The 21669-nt window shown below is 36.0% G+C and overlaps 1 protein-coding gene across 6 annotated transcripts in view; it reads left to right on the top strand.

Annotated features, from left to right (window-relative positions):
- Window positions 1-21669, top strand: part of RNGTT (RNA guanylyltransferase and 5'-phosphatase) — a 169512-nt gene that overhangs the window by 132012 nt on the left and 15831 nt on the right. For 2 of the 6 annotated variants that reach the window (XR_002466815.4, XM_085576441.1), the window contains 2 exons: window positions 3853-3919; window positions 11093-12164. The exons of 2 other annotated variants lie outside the window; for them this stretch is intronic. Coding sequence is in view for 3 of the 4 variants with exons in the window: in XM_085576441.1 (XP_085432567.1) it covers window positions 3853-3919; window positions 11093-11128 (103 nt within the window). In the remaining variant the exon portion in view is untranslated. Of the gene's footprint in view, window positions 1-3852; window positions 3920-11092; window positions 12165-21669 lie in introns of those variants that run through there. 2 more of the 6 variants (XM_085576439.1, XM_021545647.3) reach the window with 1 other exon arrangement.

Raw genomic sequence — 21669 nt, 5'->3', positions numbered from 1 at the left:
CTATCTAGCAGCATTTTTGTGGTACTGGAAGGGCCTCTAAGACCTTGGTATTATATTGTCAAAACTCTGAAATGGTTTGTCCTGACACTTTTGGGGTTTTTATGTAGTTTGCATTGAAATACAACTCTGCAGCCCTAACAGGTATATTGGGCTAGAGGTCTGCTCACTTGGATATATAGGAGGGGAAAGCATGGAGTGTCATGTAACATATGGACAGCACATCTTAAAGAACTACTGTTTCTTGGAGTCATGTTCCTTTCCTTCAATGTACAGGGAAAAAACGGGAATTACATAGATAATGTATTGAATGGAAGAGACTACAAATAAAATATATGACAGTCTGTTAAGCTAGGCAGCTTTGTATATTGCTACATATGCTTAAATAAAAATGAATATGTTTTGAAGTGCCAGTAAGCATTTGTATTTCTGATGATTGTTTCTCATAATTTTAAGGTAGTTATTTGAAGTGAAATTCAAAGGTAATAATTGTGCTGTGAAATTGTCATCACTGTTTCATAGCCTGGTATCAATTTTGAGCAATTACAAGTGATGTCCAACTTTTATCATGGTTTGGTGTTGATTACTGCTGATGGTGTTTTAAGAGCAGAACTGTGCAATTGTTAAACTAAGTAAGAAATAGAATGACATTTAAAAGACAGCTTTGGCATATAAGTGCTTACATGCCAACCCTGATTACTATTGAGAAGCCTATAAAAGCAAAGGGTAATTAGCTGAGAGTATTAGGAGAGAATATCTGTATCAATTTAGACACATTGATGTTTATAATAGAAAGTTAATGTTAGGTACTTAAAAGTACACCCTGGTATTGTGGTAAAGAACTCCAAAACCAGCTATGCATAGTTTGAACTTTCTGACTGGTGGGAGGTACATCTAAATGTCATTTAGAGGTCAGTTGTGCTGAGTTTCTCTGGATGAGATGGAGTTTGGCACATACTCCTCTCTCTTGCCCCTCTCCTCGATGGCACATGACTTTTTGGTACTGCCACTGGTGACTGCTGGAGGAGATGGTAACACTCTTGCTCTAGCCTGGCTTATTCAGAGCCTCAGTGATGACTCATGTCACAGCCTGCTTACCTCTCCAGGCTCTTCTGTGTCAGCTCAGCCTCTGAAATACAGAGATTATGCTTGCAAGAAAATCCCAGAGTAAAAGAATTTAGACTAGTGATGAGATTGGGTATTTTTTAATTGTTCAGACCATATAGGGCCATAAACCACAGATATTTCAGAATATTAAATTATGATCATATTGGAATGCTCATTTTACCCTTCTTGAGTTCTTAAATAGAAACTGACTATGTCCTGGTGGTATAATTTTGAACTGCAGAACTCAATAGGAATGTGTAAACTAGAGAAATATAGAATGCAAACTCTTGTTTAAGGCAGGGAGAACACAAGTAACTCTGTTCCCTAAACATTTTCCTAACATTGCATTAACATTGCTTTTTGAAGTGCTATGTACAAATAGAAAGTTGTAAGAAAAGTACTTTTTAGCAGAAGCAATGAAAAAGGAATGAATAGTAATCAGCTTGTACTTGTACTGTCTCAATATCAATCTTGTTAAGGTAGCCAAGTCTTGCAGTTCATTTGGCGTGTATATCAGTGATAGCATCTTAAAACTGTGTAGACAAATGGGCAGTCTCCTGGAAAGACCAGTCTTAAGGTTCCCTGGATGTTTGTTACTTCTAACGAAAGCAATCCTAAAGACTTCAATTTTTGATAGTCCTATATTTTTATCTGGTAAAGAAAATGGATATAACCATGTGGGAATTACCACACTGAATATCTTCTCTTTTTAAGGTCCCTTACTAGAAATACAGCTAGTGGACTGTTTTTTCTTTTCTGTCTTATAATTATGTGCAGTTCATTGTAAGAATACTTTATTGCTTTAAGGTGCCTCTCTCTGAAATATGATGTCCTACCTTGAATTCTTTTTCTAGCTTCTTTAAACCTTCTTTGCTAATTACTTCCCTTATGTTTCTTTCCATTTAGAAAACCGTAAAATATTTTCTGATTTAGCTTTATAGCTCTAGGAGAAGGATCAAAATGCTGGATTTTCCAGTTCCAGGCACCTGAATTCTGAATAAATTTGACTTACTGCAACTGAAAATGAGCTCAGTATGCTTATCCTGACTTACATATACCATTGCTAAACCATTGCCTAACAGTACAAGTCTTCCTGATGGAAACTGGCACACTTTCCCTATCGAAAGAGAGGAATCCACAGGCCTGTCCATACTATGGTTGATGTGATCTGATCCTTTCTGGTCTTTACTCTTTTTTGGGTATTTCTGTCAGTGCACTGGCAATTTTTATATACCATATCTAATTACTGAATGGTTTTTGAAGAGTGATCGTTCAAAACCCTTTCTTACTTAACTGTGTGAATGTTTTGACTTTGTAATTTTGCTGAGTTCTACCAATTCCCACTGTTGGTGAACCAGTTTAAAGTCATATACATCATATTGTTGTCAGACTGGGAAGAATCAAGATCATACTAAGGTATGTACATTCAGTGGGCTCAAAATTATTTACTGCCATCTAAGTTTCTATTTTCTTTTGTTTATGAAAACAAGCCTGGCAATGGTGAGAAATTAGTTGAAAATGACAGGTGGCTTAGTTATTATAAAAAAAAAATCGCAGTATGAATTATGAGTGTGTGTATATTTATATTTTTTTAATGTATGCTTTATAATGTAAGAAAGAGACACCACGTGTCATTGCTTAAGCTGAGTCATACCTACATTTGTACTTATTTCTGGCTATTTTATTTAATTCATATATGAGGCTTTATTGCTAGGGGGAATGGGATGTAAAATTGAAAGAAAATATAAAGTAGCAAACACTTAATGAAAACTTGGAGCTGCTGAGGATTATGATGGATTTCCAATGTCCCTTTCAATCAAAACAGAAACTCTTTCTGAGGTTTGTAATCAAAAAAGTTCTCATTATTATGAAGAACCCATATTTCAGTGCTATGCTTATGAGGCTCTAAAATGGAGGGATGATTGCTGGGCCTTTGCTTAGCAAGAGGAACGTTGTAATTATGCAGTCAGAGCAGAACACTACTCTCCTGCCCTTTTTGCTGGCCAGTGATGTTCTTGTCAGCCTGTTTGTAACAGCAGTGCCCTAATGCTCCTTTGGATGTTGGAGGTTCTGTACTGATAACATTGACTTGCACAGTATCTGCAGAAATCAAACTCTTCCAGAAGTATGAACAGGCATTTGAGACAATTTACCCACTGTCCCTCTGGATCTTGGTGGTGTATGCAACAGCTTTATTAAGATTTGAAGAGAACAGCAAGCACAAGCTGTATCTGGGGCTCTTTTTATTTAGCAAACCATTAGACCATATTACAAAGATTCTCTGGTATTTCTCTGCTTGTAGTGATGTCATTTTTGTATTGCTGTGAATACTTTTATGTGCCCTGATCCATTTTAACTGTTGGGCTTACTGCTCTGCATGTGTGTGTTTTCAATTCTATTCTCTTGCTTTCTCTTTGTATCTAATGGTCTCTAATAAATAGAAAAGGCACATACCTGCCATTCTTCCAAGTTACTCAGTGGCATCCATTACAAAGAAGCCTATGAAATGATTTTGTTGAAGAGCTGCTTGCACCATAAAGACAAATTGCTGGTGTGCATCCATCTTTAATGCACATTTTCCTTTTTTATAGTATCTCACACAGAATTGTGTAATCAGATTTACAAGGGTAGTTCTTGCTATTGTGATGAAGATTGATGCTGTGCTAGGGTTTGGTAACAATTACTGCAGATGCAGAAAAAACTTATGGATGTAAATTGATATCTTAAAAGATTCTTTTCATTTTTTAGGCTACTCACCCAGAATGTTGGTCTTCTTTATGTTGGAAACTTTGACAGACCTTTTGCACAAATTAAGGTATGATTAATAAGCTGCTATTTCAATTATTTCACTTCTTTATGATTTAGAAAACTTCAGGACTTCAAGTTATCAATATAGGTTCAGGAAAAACAATGGTAAACAGTGCTGCCTTGGTTGTTTACCATATTCTGGGTTTGCTTTTGGTTTAATCTGTGCTCTTAACTTGTCAAAGAAGTTTAGTGTTTCCAATCATCTTTAGATTAATTTTGACTCTGGTTTAGTTACCAGAAGGTTTTTTTGTCAAAGACATTTCAAAGCAAAGCTACTTTTGAAGCCATGTAGTTCTTTAAGTGATCCTTGGCAGGGAAGACACTGCAGTAAAAAACACAGATTGTTTTCCCAGTATTATTAGATTTATTATTAAAGACTCATACAATTGCTAGAAAATAATTTGTCTTTTATGTCTTATTGTTTCTTTTTCTTCATTGAAACTACAATAGCTTCGTGTTTCTAATTGCCAATTGCTAATTAGTTATTGCCATGTCACTTGCAAACAAAAATGTTTTACAAGTATATATGGACTGATTGTGGTGAGTGTCATTGATATTTTCATTAGAGCAAAGAGAGGGAGGCATTAGCATGTCAGCCATTACACTGCAATGTGGAAATGTGGTATCTGTTTTAGAATGCTGAAAATGATGTCATCTAAGATGTCTTAGATGATACCTGTAATTATTACATATTCTGCACTCTTGGATGCATTGTTCCCTCCACAATGTGCATATGCTTGTGCTTCAGAATTTTAAAAACCTTGGTTTTGTTTTACATCAAAATGAAAATAAATTTCTAATACTCAGATTATTCTTTTTCCATCCCTAATTATGTTGCTAAACAGTATTCCCAACTGTATCTAGCAAATACGTTTTATAACTTAAACCTTGGTACTGTATTAAAATTATTTTAAAATAAGAAATGCCTGCTTTTCATCTTCCTATTTCCCTTTCACTCATCTCTCCAGTTCCTACATGTGTATTATTCAGTTTGGCTAATAACCAAACAATTAAAATGTTACTTGCATGAAAAAGGTTGCTAGAAGTTTCTTAAAAAATAACCTTGTATAGTTTTGTTAATCCCTCTTCAGACCAGTGTTTCTTTAAAAACTTTATAAAAGTTAATTGTTCTCCTGTTCTAAATGAGGCTCTGTTTCTGCCTGCTCCATCCACTTATGAGAATATTAAGTAGCAAAATGGGAGGTTTTCCCCATGGCTGGGAAGAGTTTAAGTCCCCTGGGTTGGAAGTGAGAGAGAAGAGGTGGACACCCCACTGGTTTTCTGCTGCTTGCAGTCATCAATGGTACCCCTCCTAATACTTCGGGCCAAGGAGAGACCCTTCTGCTCACAGGACAGCTGCAGAGATGCTGTGCAGGATCCAGCTGCAGGATGGAGTAGCAGTCCACTTGCAAATGCTTAGGGAAAGAAGGCACTAACAGAATAAATACAAACATGTAGTCAGCTTCCTGCAATTTGCACGCAGTGTCTTCTCTGCTGGAAGTGGTATCTGCATCCTACTGCTAAATAGATTCAGTTGGACTTCCCTATCTCAGTGTACTTGAGGGATTTTCCACTATATTTTCAACATAAAAAGCCATACTATCATTGTGAGTTAAGGTATTATTTTATATGTTTTAAATTTATTGCAAAATTAATCTTTTTGGTTCAACCTAGCCCTTATGTCAAGAGAAGTGATAAGCAGCCATTCTCTATTCCTGATTTTTATCTTCCCCTCGACATTACCACATCTTGTATCCTCCAGACCACAGAAACTTAATCTATTTAATTGCTCCTGAAATCCCACCGGTATCTCAGATCAATATCCTTCTGTATTTCTATTGTTGGTTTTTTTAGAGTAGGAGATGGCATAGTGTTGAAGATATGGGCACAATAGCATTTTCTGTTGTGTCTGCAGCTCTTTATACATGGTACCATGCTTGGTAAATACCTGATGTACAGTTAATTTGAGTAAGTTAATACTGGATTTTCTGGTAATATATCACTGGTCTAGTCTCATCCTAAATGTTGCATTTGCCACAGGATAGGTTAAGTGGATAATCAAAATAAATTCCAGTTGCTGCCTTTTTAAAACAAAGCCTATTTTCCACTTAATTACTAGAGATTACAATGATAAGTTTGAATAAGCAAATTCCACAAGATGCACTCTGTAAAATATAGCTGCTTTTTGGAGCTATAGGGATATATATAGGTGTATGTTTGCACACTGTTGCTTTGCCTTGCTTCACTTTGTTTCTGGTGCTAAAAACAATGCTGCAGTGGTGAGCTGATTGGTGTGGATTATTATTACCTTCAACTAGGAAATGGCATGTAGTTAACAAAGACAAAAAGCTTTTGAAATTGAAGCTCCTCTCTGATTGCTTGAGATTCTAGATTGATTTTTGCTGCATGGCAACAGGAGGAACTGGTATGGAGTGATGGTGTCACAACTTTATAGAGATCTTCAACACCAAAAAAAAAAAAAGAAAAAAGAAGTAATAGAGTTGGTGGTGCAAAAAGAAGTTTATGTACTCTGGAGATGTACAGTGGTCTTTCTTAACTGTTGACACAGGTTTCTTTCATTCTTCCCTCAGCACTTCTTCAGGTGTTTAATACGCTTTTGCTAATGATCCCATCAGTTAAAAGACCAGGGAACTACATATGGTCCTTGAATTTATATAAGGCAATCTTTATAACCTTTTAGTTCAAATATGCTTTTACACACTGTGTGATAGATTGGTCCCTCTTGTTATATAAATTACCCACCCATGTTCATTTGCAAACATCTCAAGTATTACGTATTCTATTAAGATACAGCATTTTTTGCCAAATGTATGCATTAAGAAATGCCCCAAACCACTACAGTCCTCTGCCAGTGTAGATTTATTACTCAAAGTGGACCATTATTAGACAGCAGTCTTCCAGTGCATTTTAGTGCACTTTCAGTTGGACAAGTAGGAATGTTACCAGGTCTTTGAAATATTCATAGTAGCATATAAACTTATATATCCATGTTTCAGTTTATATGCATTTACAGAACAGCAAAAAGGAAAACTCCTTATCAAAGTATCCCTTCCCAAAAGCAAACATGTTTTACTTTCCTAAACTATGCAGGATATAATTGCAACAGTGTCTTTGATGATGAAGAACTGTAGATGGCAATTCTGAGAAAAGAGTTTGAAATAGTAATATCTCCTCTAGGATGATTTTTCTATGTCTTTCTTTCTTATATCAATAATTCATTAATATATATCAATATTTATGATGTTTCTGAGACATAGCTGAACTGATAAGATTAACTGAAATTACCTGGTTTTCCACCTCAACTTGCTTTCAGTGGTATCAGTGGTTGTGCTTCATAGCTGTTGGATACTTCATTATGCAAGAGAAATGTGAATCACTCACTCCTGAATCTTTTGAATCTTGCATCTGGTAGCAGATGGATAGCAGAAATGGGAAAAAAGAGTTTTCCTGGCTAGAGGGAACTTAACTCTTCTAATAATCTGCTAGTTCATAGGTATTGCAAGATTTTTTGGGTTGCTATTTTGAACAATGTTTATGATAGAATATTTAAATTTTTGCACAGTATTTGTGATTGTTCTTGTTATAGTTAATATTTAGTGAGTTTCAGTAAGTTCAGTGACTTATAAATGATGGCTGTTTCAGTTAGCTTATGAGACAATTCTTTCAAAATTCTGCTATGGTGTTTCTCTTTTTTTTCCCAGGGGATTGTTCTTTAAGGTTATATTGAAGAATTTAATAGAGGCTAGTTATTTAAAAAAAAAAATATTTTGTTTCTAAATAAAATTATTCTAAATTACTGTTTAATTCTAATGTCCACTCAATGGTATTGTAGAACACCATAGATGTTTGCTTTTAGTATCTTTTCCCATTTAAGCTATGTTAGTAGTAATAGTAGTGGTTACTGTCACTTCTGCTTTCTTTCAATGACCTCTGGAGCAATGCAATGATTTGCAGCTTTCCTTGGATCTTAAATGGTTTAGGACCAGTGGTTTTCTGATTTGTTAAACACCTCTTGGAAATGTGATGAAATGAAAAAGGTTCCTATAAGTGATAATCTTGATCAAGAAGATAAAGTGTTGTCATTAGCTGGAATTAACTGGCAAGCTTTCTTTTATCTTTTTTTCCTAAATATTGTTGTTTGTTTGTGGTTTTTTTTTTGTTTTGTTTTGTTTTGTTTTTTTGCTAACAAGGATACTATTAAAGCAAAAACTTTATCATAGAAATTTTATTAGAAGTAACTAAATCAATTTTCCCAGTATACATAATAATTGCTCAATGGAAGGGTAAGTTACTGGGTTTTTATGACATTGTTTTTAAACTTGAGATTTGATCAATGTAGATTACAATGAAAACTTAGGTACACTATATACAGTAATTATATCTATAAAGAAAATCATACTGCTTAATCCATTTATTAGGATTGTCAGTTTTTGCGGTTCAGTTCCTAGTAGCTTCTGGGGTTAGGGGAAATGGCTCAGTACACTGTGTTCTCCATTATTAATAAGTAATGAAGCTTCTGGCAGTCTTTACTATGTGCTAATGACTAGTTTCATTTTTTGGCTTTCTTAGCACATTAAATTACCATTTAGATAAAGATTAATTACTACTCTTTTATTTTTAGTATTTTAAGAGTAGTTATTAAAAGTTTCATAGTAACTTTGTTCAAAACAGAATTGTTTGATTTGATAGAATATGAGGACAGTTACATTGAAAAGAATATTTTGAAAATAATAATGTGTTGTTAGTATTTTGGTTTTTTAGATAGAATCCCTGTGGAAAGATTCTGAGTTTTAAGTTTGCTTCTGGAGAATTTGCTGCTGTAGTTACAACAGTCTTGCTGTCAAGGACTATCAAGGAATCAAGATCTCTTCTCTGACCTGCACATCAATAGGCCTATTCTGTGATTTTATTAAACTTGAGAACAGTGTTGCTGATTGCTGAGACAGCTTAGCTGACCACCTACACTCCAGGAATGTAGTTTGGTTCTAAGCTATTATTTGTCCCCCTGCCACATTTTCCTTTGGCAAATACACTTTTAACTTAAAACATGATAAAGCTTAGTAAAGTTCTTCCAGAGAGAGACCTTGCAGCAGGTAATCACCACAAAATAATTTCTTTGATCATATCAAATCAGAACCTGTAGACTCTCCAGATTCAAATCCATCCACCTTTACTTTAAGATCTGCAGGCAATGGCTCAGCACCTCAGGTAATTTACTGTAATGTTCCCAAGAGCTGAAACCTCATGAGCTGAAACCTCATGAACATAGCTGCTTTACCTTTGTCCAAACAGCTGGGCTGAACTGGTGTCTGAAGACTAGGTCAGACATAATTCATGAATCCTTCAGCAATGTCAAACCTCTGTAGCTGATTACTGAAATGATTTGCCACAATTTACCAAACAATCTTTGCTGAAGAAGGGGGAACAAGAATGAATTTATGGTCTTGCTGCTCTTAAGAGGTTATTTTATAAGGCAGGATAAGCTGCTGATTTCTCAACTGAAGCTGGCATGTTTTTCTTCCCTGAGTGATAATGACTTCTACTACGAGTGATCCCAAAGCTTGGGATGCCTTTGTTTAGGATACAGGTCTTCAGACCACTCCAAATGTAGAGAGAGAATTGGTCCAATTTTCAACATGCAATCAGTTGCTGTCCAGACAGAGCTCCACAGTAGCAGTGTGGTCTGTAAAGTTTTTTTAGCAGAAAATGTTTAAAAGTTTTCCCTTTGAGCCTTTTGACAACCACTAAGAGTATGTTGGTATCTTAATTATTTGATGCTTTTCTTTCATACATATCACAGAGATTTTTTTTATGTTCACTACCAGAGCAAATAGTAGAGCAAAAGAACTCATTTATCATGGTCAAGTCACGACCTGAATTTTGTTTTTCTAGCCTATCTCCCCTTCTTACTGTTTTGTGTTGTTACTGTGTTTTATGTGATGTGAAATGCCATAGAATATGACCTAGGGAAATAATGTCTTCAGCTTGAAGATGGTACAGCCCTAGAATCTCTGAAGTGAGATGTTCCTGAGAAAACAGAAGTGCAGATTTATATCTAAGTGTTTGGTTCTGGTTGCTCACATTGAAGGCAAGTAATTTCAAACTGAAAGAGACATCACTGGGTTGAACAGAGGCCTGTCAAATTAAAGACAAATAACTGTAACCTTTGTTAGTTTAGCAAGATAATGTCAGAGAAGGATTGTTTCATCTTCTTATTACCAGAGTTAACATGGACAGTGAGGGGAAGAAAAACGGGAGAAGATTATTTTTAGCTAGGAAAGTAATGATAGAACAGCAAATGGGTTATCCTAGAAAGAAATAATTTTGTTCTGAAAGCTGAAGGATGCTTTCAGAGCTACAGATCTGGATCCAACCTCCACTAGGAAAAAATACCTTGACAGTGTTGAGAATGAATGTGATAATTACATGATTTGGTGATTGTGAAGGAAGAAGATAAATCGAGGTAATCTGAGTCTCTACATTTCATTAAACACAGTCACTCTAAATTAAAACACACAGGATGAGGATAAAGCTGTATAATCTGCCTCTATTGAAGTTCAAACTGCATCTTTAGGACAAAGTAATCAACATTAATTATATATACTTATTATTATTAACAGTCTTCCAAGAGAACTGGTGGGTGTCTCTTACATTTTATAGAGTGTTGTGGGATGTTACAGCAGGATTTTCATATCCTCTTGCTACTCGTAGAAACTGTACTGGACATCATTGGAATTGCTAGTATTAGGCTGTTGAGAAACTGTGTAAAGAAATCCTTCTCTTTGTTTTTATTATTCTGTGTTTTGTGGTAACCACCTATACTTGTGTGGCATGCGGAAGTCAACACATGGACACAGCTTTAGCACAAAACTTTAAAAAATAGGGTTGATGGAGAGATAATATTTCAAAATACATTTCTCAATATAGTGAGACTTTAGGACTTTGCCTTAATGTTTATTGGTACAATGACAATGTACAGTCTTCTTATGGAAAGTCTGTATGGGCCAGTGCACTTCCCAGTCATGGAAAGTCATATTGTGTTGCCTTTTGGAGTCTGAACCTGTCCTTTTCTACTCCTTCCTTTTTTTCTGCACTATTTTCACATCATTCCACAGTACTGAGTCAAATGCAGCTTTTTTTTTTTTTTTTTTATCTTCAGGGTTCTCTGAGATGCATGAAAAGATACCTGGCATAGAGTTGTGGACTCTTGTGCTTGCCTTTGGCAGGAATTCTGAAAGATTTTACATTAAAGATAAAGTTAATAATTCTCAGCAGCAAGATTATTTTCAGGACACCACAGGACTTGGAGTGAACTTGGTGGAACCTAGAGTACTTAGACATCTTGGAATCTTCTGTCCCAAGCTCAAGATGCCTTTCTTTGTGTCCTAAACAATAATCTGAACATATTCAATAACAAAATTCTGAATTCATGAGAGCAGTAACAGAATCCATGGGAGGTTCTGTCCTACCCACACAGCTGATACCTTGTAAAGAAGGTGGAGGAGGTGCTAGGGAGAATTTGCTGAACAAACTGCAAGTTAGAAAATGTAAGGTGCTAGCAAAAAATCACCAACTGCTCATTCCTAAGTTATATGTTTGGTAAAGGTAGTGAATTTAGCTCATTTTGATAAAAAGACACTTTTGAACCACTACTTTGAGAATTAATTAGGAAAGAAAAAAAGCATATTGCTTAATTCTTTTTTCCTTGATTTCCTCCTTACCTTTCTCTATGTCTTGACATTGTTTGTTGCAGCTTTTATCAATTATATTTGCTTCTCTTAAGGGCAAGAGGTCCTGTGTTTCTACAGGTCCTGGAATATTAGAGCTCTCAGTCCTGCCTGGGAATGTTAGACACCAATAATAGAAATAAATATTAATATATTATATATTTGCATTTATATTACAGTAAAAGCCAGCATACAGTGGACATATTTAATCTCTGTAGACATATTAAGGAGCAAAAATAAAATACTTTTTAAAAAATCCAGCCTTAGAACTGGTGATGTAAACAGAAAGAGAATAACTATAAAATCTGCATTAGCACTGCAAAAACTGAAGCAGTGATTCTGTGTGCTGTCACAATTGCTGCCCCTAAGAACAAAATGTTAATGAGCTATAATTTGTAAATTCACGCTCTTCTGATGGATCAGGTCCCATTTTGCTTTTTCTCATGATTATAGCTATGAATTCAGTTTAAAAATGGTTCTCTGTAAAGCATGCAGTATTCCATAGAAGTCCACAGAATTAGGAGTGTTTCCTCTGCAGTTTTATCTTGTTGCTGCCAAAAAGATAGAAAAATTTGGGTTTTTTTTTTTATTTGGAATATGATTTTAATTGGGTTTTTTGGTTGAGTTTTTGGGTTTTTTGGGGGTGTGGGGGGGGCAGGTTTTGTTATTTCAGCTTCTTTGTTCTTGGCAAGCGTGGGGTGAATTAAGCCTTCTGGAAAGGTTAAAATAATAGTTAATTGATTGTAGACCTTAATTTGTTGGGCATTTTTTATTGTTTTCTATTTACCTCTATATTAACTGTGTAGAGAAAAAAAAAGCCTTCAAATGCTTTTCATGAGTATTGCAAAAATGAAAATGAACAGACTGCAGTTTTTTCAAGCCTTCCATTTCCTGGGCTTACAAATGCATCTTAGCAATACAAAATCAGTATGATCATACCTCATTTCTCAAAAAGCTTAGAAAAACAAGTGCTGACAAAGGAACCTCAACAAGTTCAGGAGCAGCAAATTCAGAGTTGTGCATCGGGGCAGAGCGAGCTGGAGCCTTTGAGTGGCTGCACAGCAGCTCTGGAGAGCAGCACCTGAAGGTCCCAGTGGCCACAGCTTGAGCTGAGCCAGCCACACCTGGGGTTGTCTTAGCCAGGGCTTTGCCAGCAGGTTGAAGAAGGTCCCTGCTCTCTGCTCACACATTTCTGAGAGACATCTGGGGTAACTGTGCACGGTTCTGGGCTCCCGGGGCACGAGAAGCCGTCCCTCTGGAGTCATGGTGAAGGGAAGAGCATATGGCCTGGGTGGAGAGGTTAAAGAAATAGGGTCTGTTTAGAAGGGAGGGGTAAAGGGGGTACTCATTGCAATCCTCCATCATCTGAAGTGAGTTTGCAGAACAAAGGAAAGACACTTCTCAGAGGTGCCTGGGGAAGGACAAGCAGGAAAATTGGATGTAAGTAATCCAATTGGAAAATTGGAAAGTTGGATGTAAGAAAAAATTTGCATGGAAGTTTGTTGGGCACAGCAGCAGGTTTCCTGAAGACGTTGTAAAACCTCTGTCTGTGCAGATTTTCAAGAGTTTAACTGGAAGAGGCCCTGAGCAACCTGACTCATCTTTGAAGTTAACCAGCCTAGAGCAGGAGGCTGGATTGGGTGTTGGCTGGGTGTCCCTTCTGACCTGAATTTTTCAGGTTCTGTGACATTTTGGAATATAAGCAGTCACTGCTGTGAAATTTAACTAGTTCATAAGGATATATTATTGGGAAATTTTAGAGTTGGATGTTTCTGAATCTCTGCTGTTACTGATTGAATAGCATACATTAATTAATTTCAGCATACAGTGTTCCTGTCAGTTCTCCTTCTTATCTTTTCCGATGGCTGTGACCACAACTTGCATTATACAAGGCTTTCAGTACTTCCATTCTTAGTATCTTGGGATCTTTCTTGTTATATGTTTACCTTGAAAGTGTCTGTTTTTCTCATAATGCAAAAAATACAAAAAAATGCACCCTTTTTCCATTAAGAGGTAGAATTTCATTATATTCCAGAGATCCTGTGGTCCTCTTTCAAAGAACATGCTGTGTTTTCTTCACTAAAATGTTTATTTAGAAGAAGAAAGATGGGTGTTTTACTTTGAAGTCATTCTGCAGCTGTTTTCCTGTAATGACACAGTATGGATTTTTTAATGGAGCATGCGGTATATGTTGAAAATAAAGCATCTCTGTCTTAATCTAAAAATTTGTGAGTCTAACTGGAGCTGAAAGAAGCTGGTATTCTCAGGAATGTGTCTAAAACTCAAGAGGTTTATAGATTGTTCAGAGCCATATAACTAATTTAAAAAGAAAAATAGCAAAGAAGAAAAGAAATTGGAAGTGGCAGCAGTAGCTAGATTAGTAGCAAAGCTCAGGAGTAATGGGCTGGGAGAAGAGCTGCCCATGAGTAGCTGTTGGATGTAAATGAGCCAAGAGACTTTGTAAATGTGTCAAATGGTTTGTAACTGTTGTGCATTATTAAGGGAAGAGGGTGTGTAACAGAATTACAATACAGGATACCAGAGGAAACAACACTTGCATATATGCTGGGAGGTCACAGTCATGCTATCTAACATTCATACCTTCCCTTCCCCTACAGTCTTGTCTGTTCCAGCAGCAGCACTGACCCTTGGAAAAAGCCTCCAGAATTAATCCCTGAGACCATTAGTATTATCTTCTTCAGTTGATTTGGTTGGGGTATTTCTGTCATACTACCCACAAGATTAAGCCAAAAACCAGTTTTTTATCACATTAGAGATGTTAGATTTGGAGTTTCCTGTTTCATTTGATAAGTAATGAGATTTTAAACAAGTAGTAGCTAATGTATGTGCCATGAGACTTTGGTTTTCATTATTTTCTTTTCTTTCTCTTTTTTTTTTTTTTTTTCCCTCATCATTCCTTCTTGATTTTATTTGCTTTCTTACCTTACTGGTATTTTTCCAAGTATTTACCATTGACCCCTTACAGATACCATTCTGAGAGGTACAGTCATATAGAAAACTGAATTTTCAAAGTGGTAAGCAGATTGTTCTTATGGTAGCTTTCCTATGCCAAATGATATGGAAACATACTGTGATAAATGTGAGCATTAGGACATGCAGATTATGCCTCATTATAATAACACATTAATAGACAGTTTATTTTCCACTTTGAAAAGATGGCAAAACAAAAGGCTTAAGCTCTGTTTCTGAACCATAAAGTTATTGCTCACTACCAGCTAAAAATTGCTGAGAAAGATCCTGGAAATGAAGGGTTTGTTTTATTGTTATTGTTTTTTGCAATAGATGAGCATAATATTGCAGATACTTCTCATCTGCTTTGCGTTGAGCCTTCATACTTGTCACGGTGGAATAACTGGTCAGGTCATTGTAAAACTGCCAGATTTCTTGTGCTGTAGTGCAAGTTGTGCTTTGCTATTGTCCTTGTCCTCTTTGTCACATTGTTATTTCACAAGCTTCAGTGTTTGTGGAGTGTTTGTGAGAGTGTTCTGGCTCCCATACTTGGGTGATTTGGGGTTGGCAGCATCTTTTGTTTTGCTTTCTTATATTTTGCAAAAATCATCTGGCAGAGAGAATGATTTGTCCATGATGATTTTAAGCTCTTGAACATGGTAATTTGTTGCTGCAGCTGTTCTTCTGTTATAACTGCATTGTCAAACCTGGTTTGGGTGTGCCTCTGCACATAGAGAGTGTAATTTGTTCTGAATAATTGAGGATACCTTGATGACAGCAGCTGTTTATGGGGCCAGCTCCTATGCTTGAGTGACTGGCAGTAGGGACTGTTTTTTCCTTTGATGTAGACATCCCCACACTTAGTTTCCATAAATGTGATTGCATTTGCATTTTCTTTTTACTAGAATATAATACTCCAACAGTATGGCAGTGTGCTCAAGTTTCTAGGAGTTTTACACAATTTAGGAAACTTATTGTAGATAATTGTCCTCAGAGAAAGTAGTGTCCTAAATTTGTATGTCTTTATTATTTCCATCAGAAAATATTCATTTAATACCATATTTATGATCATAATTGTTCTTTATTAATCTGTTCTGATTTTTGAAATAAATTCTTCATCTTTTATTTTCTATTAGAGGCTTTTGTTGGTAGTGGAGGCAAATGAAATAAAGGCAGTGGGATGGATAACAGTCATAGAGAAAGAATAAATAAAAAAGTAGATTCTAAGTAAAATTATAAATATCAGACCTTATTAGAAATTAATTCTAATTGAAAGGGGCAACACAAGACATTTTAGGCATTTTTTACCATTTCTTAGTTGTTTGTTGTTTTAAAGAATGAGAACATCAGCCAAGATCAAGTTTGAGGGGGGAAAAGAAAGCAAATTGTTACTGTACAGTTTATAGATAGAGAGTATCTAAATTTATTAGGCTTTTTAGAGGTGAATTATTTTGAATCTGAACTGAACAAATGAGGTTGAACTTGATAAATGAGCTTGAACTTGTAGTACCTTTGTGAAATGCAGATGATAATGTCTTTAAAATAAATTACTCATGAATAAATCAAGATGTTGAAGTTGCAAAGGGTGAGAGATGGTATAATAGGGAAATTCTTTGACTAGGAAATTGTTTCTGAGACCTTTCTTTATACTATATGTAAAATGAATAGTGAATATCATGAATGAGAAATATTTTAAATGTCAAATACTGATAAGACTGGAGAAAAAACAGTTGATGGCAAAAAATATTGTATTGAGAGGTACTGTGCTGGTTTAGGGCTAGTAAAAGGCAAATACAGATTAAATTTAGATAAATGAAAAAGAATAGGGTTGCAAACAATAACAAAGAAGGTAGAAGAAATATCAAATGAGATAATTATGCAGGATGTCAGCTTTGAAAGGAAATGGGGTTGTAGATAATATCCTGTCTAATTAGAATACCTATAAAGAAGGTCACATGATCTAATTTCAGCCACCACAGACCCTGCAGGCTCCTTGTGTAGGTGGTGGAAAACAGGTGAATCCAAGAATGAGTCTGGGATCGTCTAAGAAAAATGCTTGATGTTTGCCCCACTGAATCTTTCAAATCACTTTCTAGAGGTGCCAGTCTCTCTCTGTGAATTACATATAGAAACTAACTCCTAGATTTTAGGTAACTAATATAGTGGCATAAATACTTGTCTTGCCTTTCTCTCTGGACTTTTTTAAGTATGAGATTAAAGGCTGGAGTAGAACCACATTCTTATTGTACAGCTATTTTAGCTGGAAGTTAGCATTTCCAGTATAGTATTCCCCACAGACAAGTCCTGTAGCTCAATTGTCACTTCAACTACTGGTAATTGATTTTCAGATATCCATTTTCCCCACCACTTCTATCCTATAATAGAAGTCTTCAAAACCAGGTAAGTCCTGCAGCTTAGGGTATGTTAGAGCTCTGATGAAAAAGTTGGTGACTCTTAGAGAAGGTTAACAAATAAGGAAGATGTAACTAAACTAGATTATGCTCATGAAAGACTAGCCTGTAGGGAAAAAGATGAGATTTTATACTAGTGAAAGTAGAAGGATGCTGATCTACCCAAGGAAATTATAAATAGCACCTGTACAATTTAAAAAATGTCCTTAATATCTACAAAGCAGTAATCCTAGGGGAAAATGAAGCTATACATAGACAGTAAATCAGGTAAGATTATTTCCTTTTGAATTCTTAATTTGTTTCTCTATTTGTGTAATTTACACTAAAATATTTATATTATTTCTTCATCAAATTTGGTTTCACAGTTTTTATTGCAAGGCTCACATATACCTTTTCTTGGCAGTTTTCCAGCATGATTATAGTATTGGTAAAGTTTCCCATTTGAGAGAGAAATATATATCAAAACTCAATTGACTAATAGTGATGCAGTATCTTGTTATGTAATAGTCAGCAAAACCATTATTCATTTATTTTTTATTTGACAGTAGTAAAGCCCTGCAGTTTTATCTTTCTAGCATAAAATGAGAATGAAAGTGAAGAACAACAGAACTCAGTGGTACTATTATATTTCAGCAAATTGATGTTTTCAAAATGCCACTTCTGCTTCTCTCCAAATGAAAAAAGGTTGATTGTAGAGACAATAGCATATTATATCTTTGGGGAAAATAGTTCAGAAATATTGGAAAATATCAGATATGTGGCAGCATTGTTAAAGCCATTGTGCAGAGACTTTATTTGTATTGCTGAGAACTGTAGATGTTTTCATTTACTGAGAAGGGAAGTGTAAATACGCAATATTGCTTTTTATGTTACTAACTTCAGTGAGTTACTGTTTAATTGGTATACAGAAAAATTTCTGCCAGTGAGTTTACAACCAAATGCTGTAATGAAATGTCACTTCTTTTTAAAAAGTGTTACTTTCCCTTGGTTCGCTGAAGTACTAAATCCATTTCAGTAAATGAATCTATTGATTTTAGCTTAATGTGTTGTAATAAAAAATATTTGAGCATGTTCTCAGTGGTAGATTCACAAGATGCCATGCTGGATTCTGTACCGGCAATGATGTGAGATTTTTCTCTATTTTTCATGCATGAAGTAGAGAAGTCAGCATTGTTTCAGAACAGAATTAATGACCTGATGTCTGCTGGAAGCCAGTTGTCTCACTTAGCTGTGCAGAAGTCATCCATGGACTCTGACTGGGTCAGCCAAGACCCTGATGTAGCTTTAAATGGGAGGCTCTAGCCAAACAGCTCTTGAACCTCTTGCCCCTTGCAGAGGTGGTTAATACTGACTGTGGTCCTCATTGCCTTGAGGAGTTGCTCATTGCCTGCATGCTCCTGCTGCACCACACAAGAAATGAAATGCCCCACTAGTGTTGTACATTAATCTCCCCAGGTGTAATTTAACAGTAATGCACACAAGTGCAACCCAGCTTCTGCTTCATTTGGTTAGTGGGTCATGGTTAGCCATGCTTGATTGTGATCATTGCAGGAGCAGATTAACTACATGTTGTAGCATTCCTTTTAAACCTTGCTGGGTTTAGGGAAGAGGCTGGTCTGTAGTAGAAGCAATGTAAAGGAGTATGCAAAAGCAGGATTAAAAACAATAATGTTTTTGTTCTTTTAGAAAACACTGCAAGGTACAATTACTGCATTTTACTACATCATTACCTTCTCTTTCCACCTGTTACTCTTCGGATACCATTAATGCATAGAAAGGGGTTTCAGAATAATTTAACTTCAAAAGAAGGAAAGCAAAGGATGTCTCTGATAAATTTAGAAGGACGTTTATAGATCAGTGAGACAGATTTTGGATTTACAATACTAAAGTTAATGCTAATGCAAACACTAAAGCAAACAGACCCTGAATTACTTAATTACTATCTTGTTAATATTTCATTCAGAACTTCAAGGAAAAGTCTGTACTAACTAATTTCTAATTAGCAATTAGTGCTAGTAGTTATAGCAGGAAACTACAAACCAAGGCTTTTTCATTAATTTCTCCACATTGTGCACTCTTGCCTGACAAATCAACTCCCTTTTACCTTGGACTTCTCAACTGCAGAATTGTGTACATACAGCTGTTTTATCTAAAGTGTGCTAATGAAATGAGTTTAACATTACAAGTTAACTTATACACATTACAAGTGTATAAGAAAACACTTTGATATTATTGCATAACAGATTTACAGAGTTGCCATTGCTGTTACTTTGTTTTTCTTTCTCTTTTCTTATTTCTGTTCTTCTAGGGAAGACCCTTCAAGGATTTTTTGTTTTTTTTCTGGATGGAAGTCTTAGAGTCACTGGCTCTCTGTAGAAAGTGCTTATGATGTTACTTGAAATACTATTACATCATGTGGAAAGCAAAACAAATGTTTTTAGCCATATTTTTTAGGGAACCAAAGCTGTTTTCATCCTGGGCCTTAGTAGGGGAGGACAGCAGCTCAAACAAAAGTGTAACACTTGAGCAGAGCATTCAAATTAGGCTTACAATTCTGGGGAATTTAAGAATTGGCCCATGCAGAGATCATTGCAGAAAACAACTTTATGACAAAGGTTTTCTTGGAGATGTCATATGGTTAGAAAACTCAAGAGACTTTCCTTGGCTTTGCTTGCCATAGCTTTTGCAGACTAAGTGGGTGAAGTTATTTCATGAAAAAAGAATGATGACTTTAATGATGACTATAATAACAAAATGCATGGACAAAACTGTGAAAATGTGCTCAGGTAGAGTGGGCTTTCCCAGATTTCCTATCTTCCAGGGCTTTGACAGGACCAGCTATTAAACCATTAATTATTTTGTTACCAGCACTTACCATTTGAAGTTGCAATCCCCTTTAGCTGACACTAAAAAAAAAACCTCATATACAGTCTTTATTCCTTTGTTTGGAAACACTGCTGCCCAAACAGACCAAGAAGTTTCTCTAACCAGACCTTGCAAAATCCATTGTATCTTCTGTAGCCAGTTGTGGTTCTTGAAAGTCCACGAATATTGTCCATTCCTCTGCCTCGTGATTACTGCAGTCTGTATTACCCCACCCCATATCTATTACTATGGTGTCCTGGGAAATCTGGCTTCCAAACTCTGCAGACTCATTAAAGACAAAGCATGGAAAGGAAAGAGGAGCTTGCAATGAAAGGTAAAGCAGTGATAATCCCTCTATAGCCTCATTTATCGACAAATTTGTGCCATTGATAGATTAGCCCTTGCTTACCTTTCTTTCAGCAGACTGACCTCATCAGCTGGCAGGCACCCTAAAACCCTTTGCAGTTACTGAGCCACAATTAACTTCTCTGTCGAGCCCCTTACATTCTGTAGGCCCACAATGATCAAGAAGACCTGTGTGCTTAAGATACTAGATTGTAGGTCAGATTATACATCATGTCATTAATTGCTTTTGAAGAAGAAGGAAAAAGCTTTCTGTGTCTTAAGCCTCAAAGCCAGTTAGGCTTTGAAGTTTAAAGGAAACCATTCAAGAAAGGGGAGGGAGTTCATGCCAGCTCAATACTATAAAGGCAAGTGAGAAGTGGGTTAGGGCAGTTGACTTTCACTACAGCACTTCCTTTGATCAAAGCTAATTTTTGAAAGTCTGCGTTAAGTCAGCAGCTATTAATCTTTTTGTTGTGGTGTATTATCTGTAATGGGAAAAAACGATTATTTTCCTCCTAATTGAAATCTTAAAAGGATGAAAAATCCCTAACATGACTTTTGCAGCTTTTTTTCCCAGCACATCTTTGCTTTATTATTTTGATGTCACAGCACTGCTGAGATTATTTTTGTTGTTGTTGTTATTGTTGTTTGGCTCCTGTTGGCTTTATGTTGTATATTATTGCAGTGTTCCATCCAGGCATTTATCAGCTTTCTCATTCAAGTGGTTCTAACAGTTGCCTAAAACTTGTCCTATTAAAACTAATTATTTACAAAAATATAGGTAGAATCAGCAGAGTTGTGAAATCCAACCTCAACAGTTAGGTGTAAGAATGCCTCCTCAAAATTGCAGGGTTTTAAAAATCATTGTAATTTGACTTTTCTTGTCATGTATTACAAAAATTAAAGTTTGTACTCTCTTATTGTCATGGTTTAAGTCCATCCAGCATCCAAGTTCCATTCAGCCACTCACTCACTCACTCACTCACTCCCTCAGCATCAGAACCTGGGAAAGAATAGGGAGCGTAAAGGTAGAAAACTCATTAATTGAGATAGAGACAGTTTAATAGGGAAGGCAAGAGTTATGCACGTGAGCAAAGCAAGGAATGAATTCCCTACTTCCTATGGGCATGTGGTTGTTCAGCCATCCCCAGTCATCCCCTGTTCCTCCCAAGCTCCCCCCAGCGTACTCCCCATCAGCCTGGCAGTACAAAAATCAGAAGAGGCTTTGGCTCTGTGTCTCCATGTCATCATCACTGTGTTCAGCACAAATCCAAAACACGGTCCCACACCAGCCACTGTGAAGAAAGTTAATGCTACTCCAGCCAAAACCAGCACAAATATATAATACAAATATAAAACCTGAAAATTTCATTAAAAGATGCTATTCTGCTGTAAGAGACTTCTCTGATTTCAAGATC

This window comes from Lonchura striata, chromosome 3 (genome assembly GCF_050655825.1).
Source record: "Lonchura striata isolate lonStrDom1 chromosome 3, ASM5065582v1, whole genome shotgun sequence".
NCBI classification, from domain to species: domain Eukaryota; kingdom Metazoa; phylum Chordata; class Aves; order Passeriformes; family Estrildidae; genus Lonchura; species Lonchura striata.
Note: the sequence above shows the minus strand (reverse complement) of the source record. Positions and strands in the feature narration are given on the sequence as shown.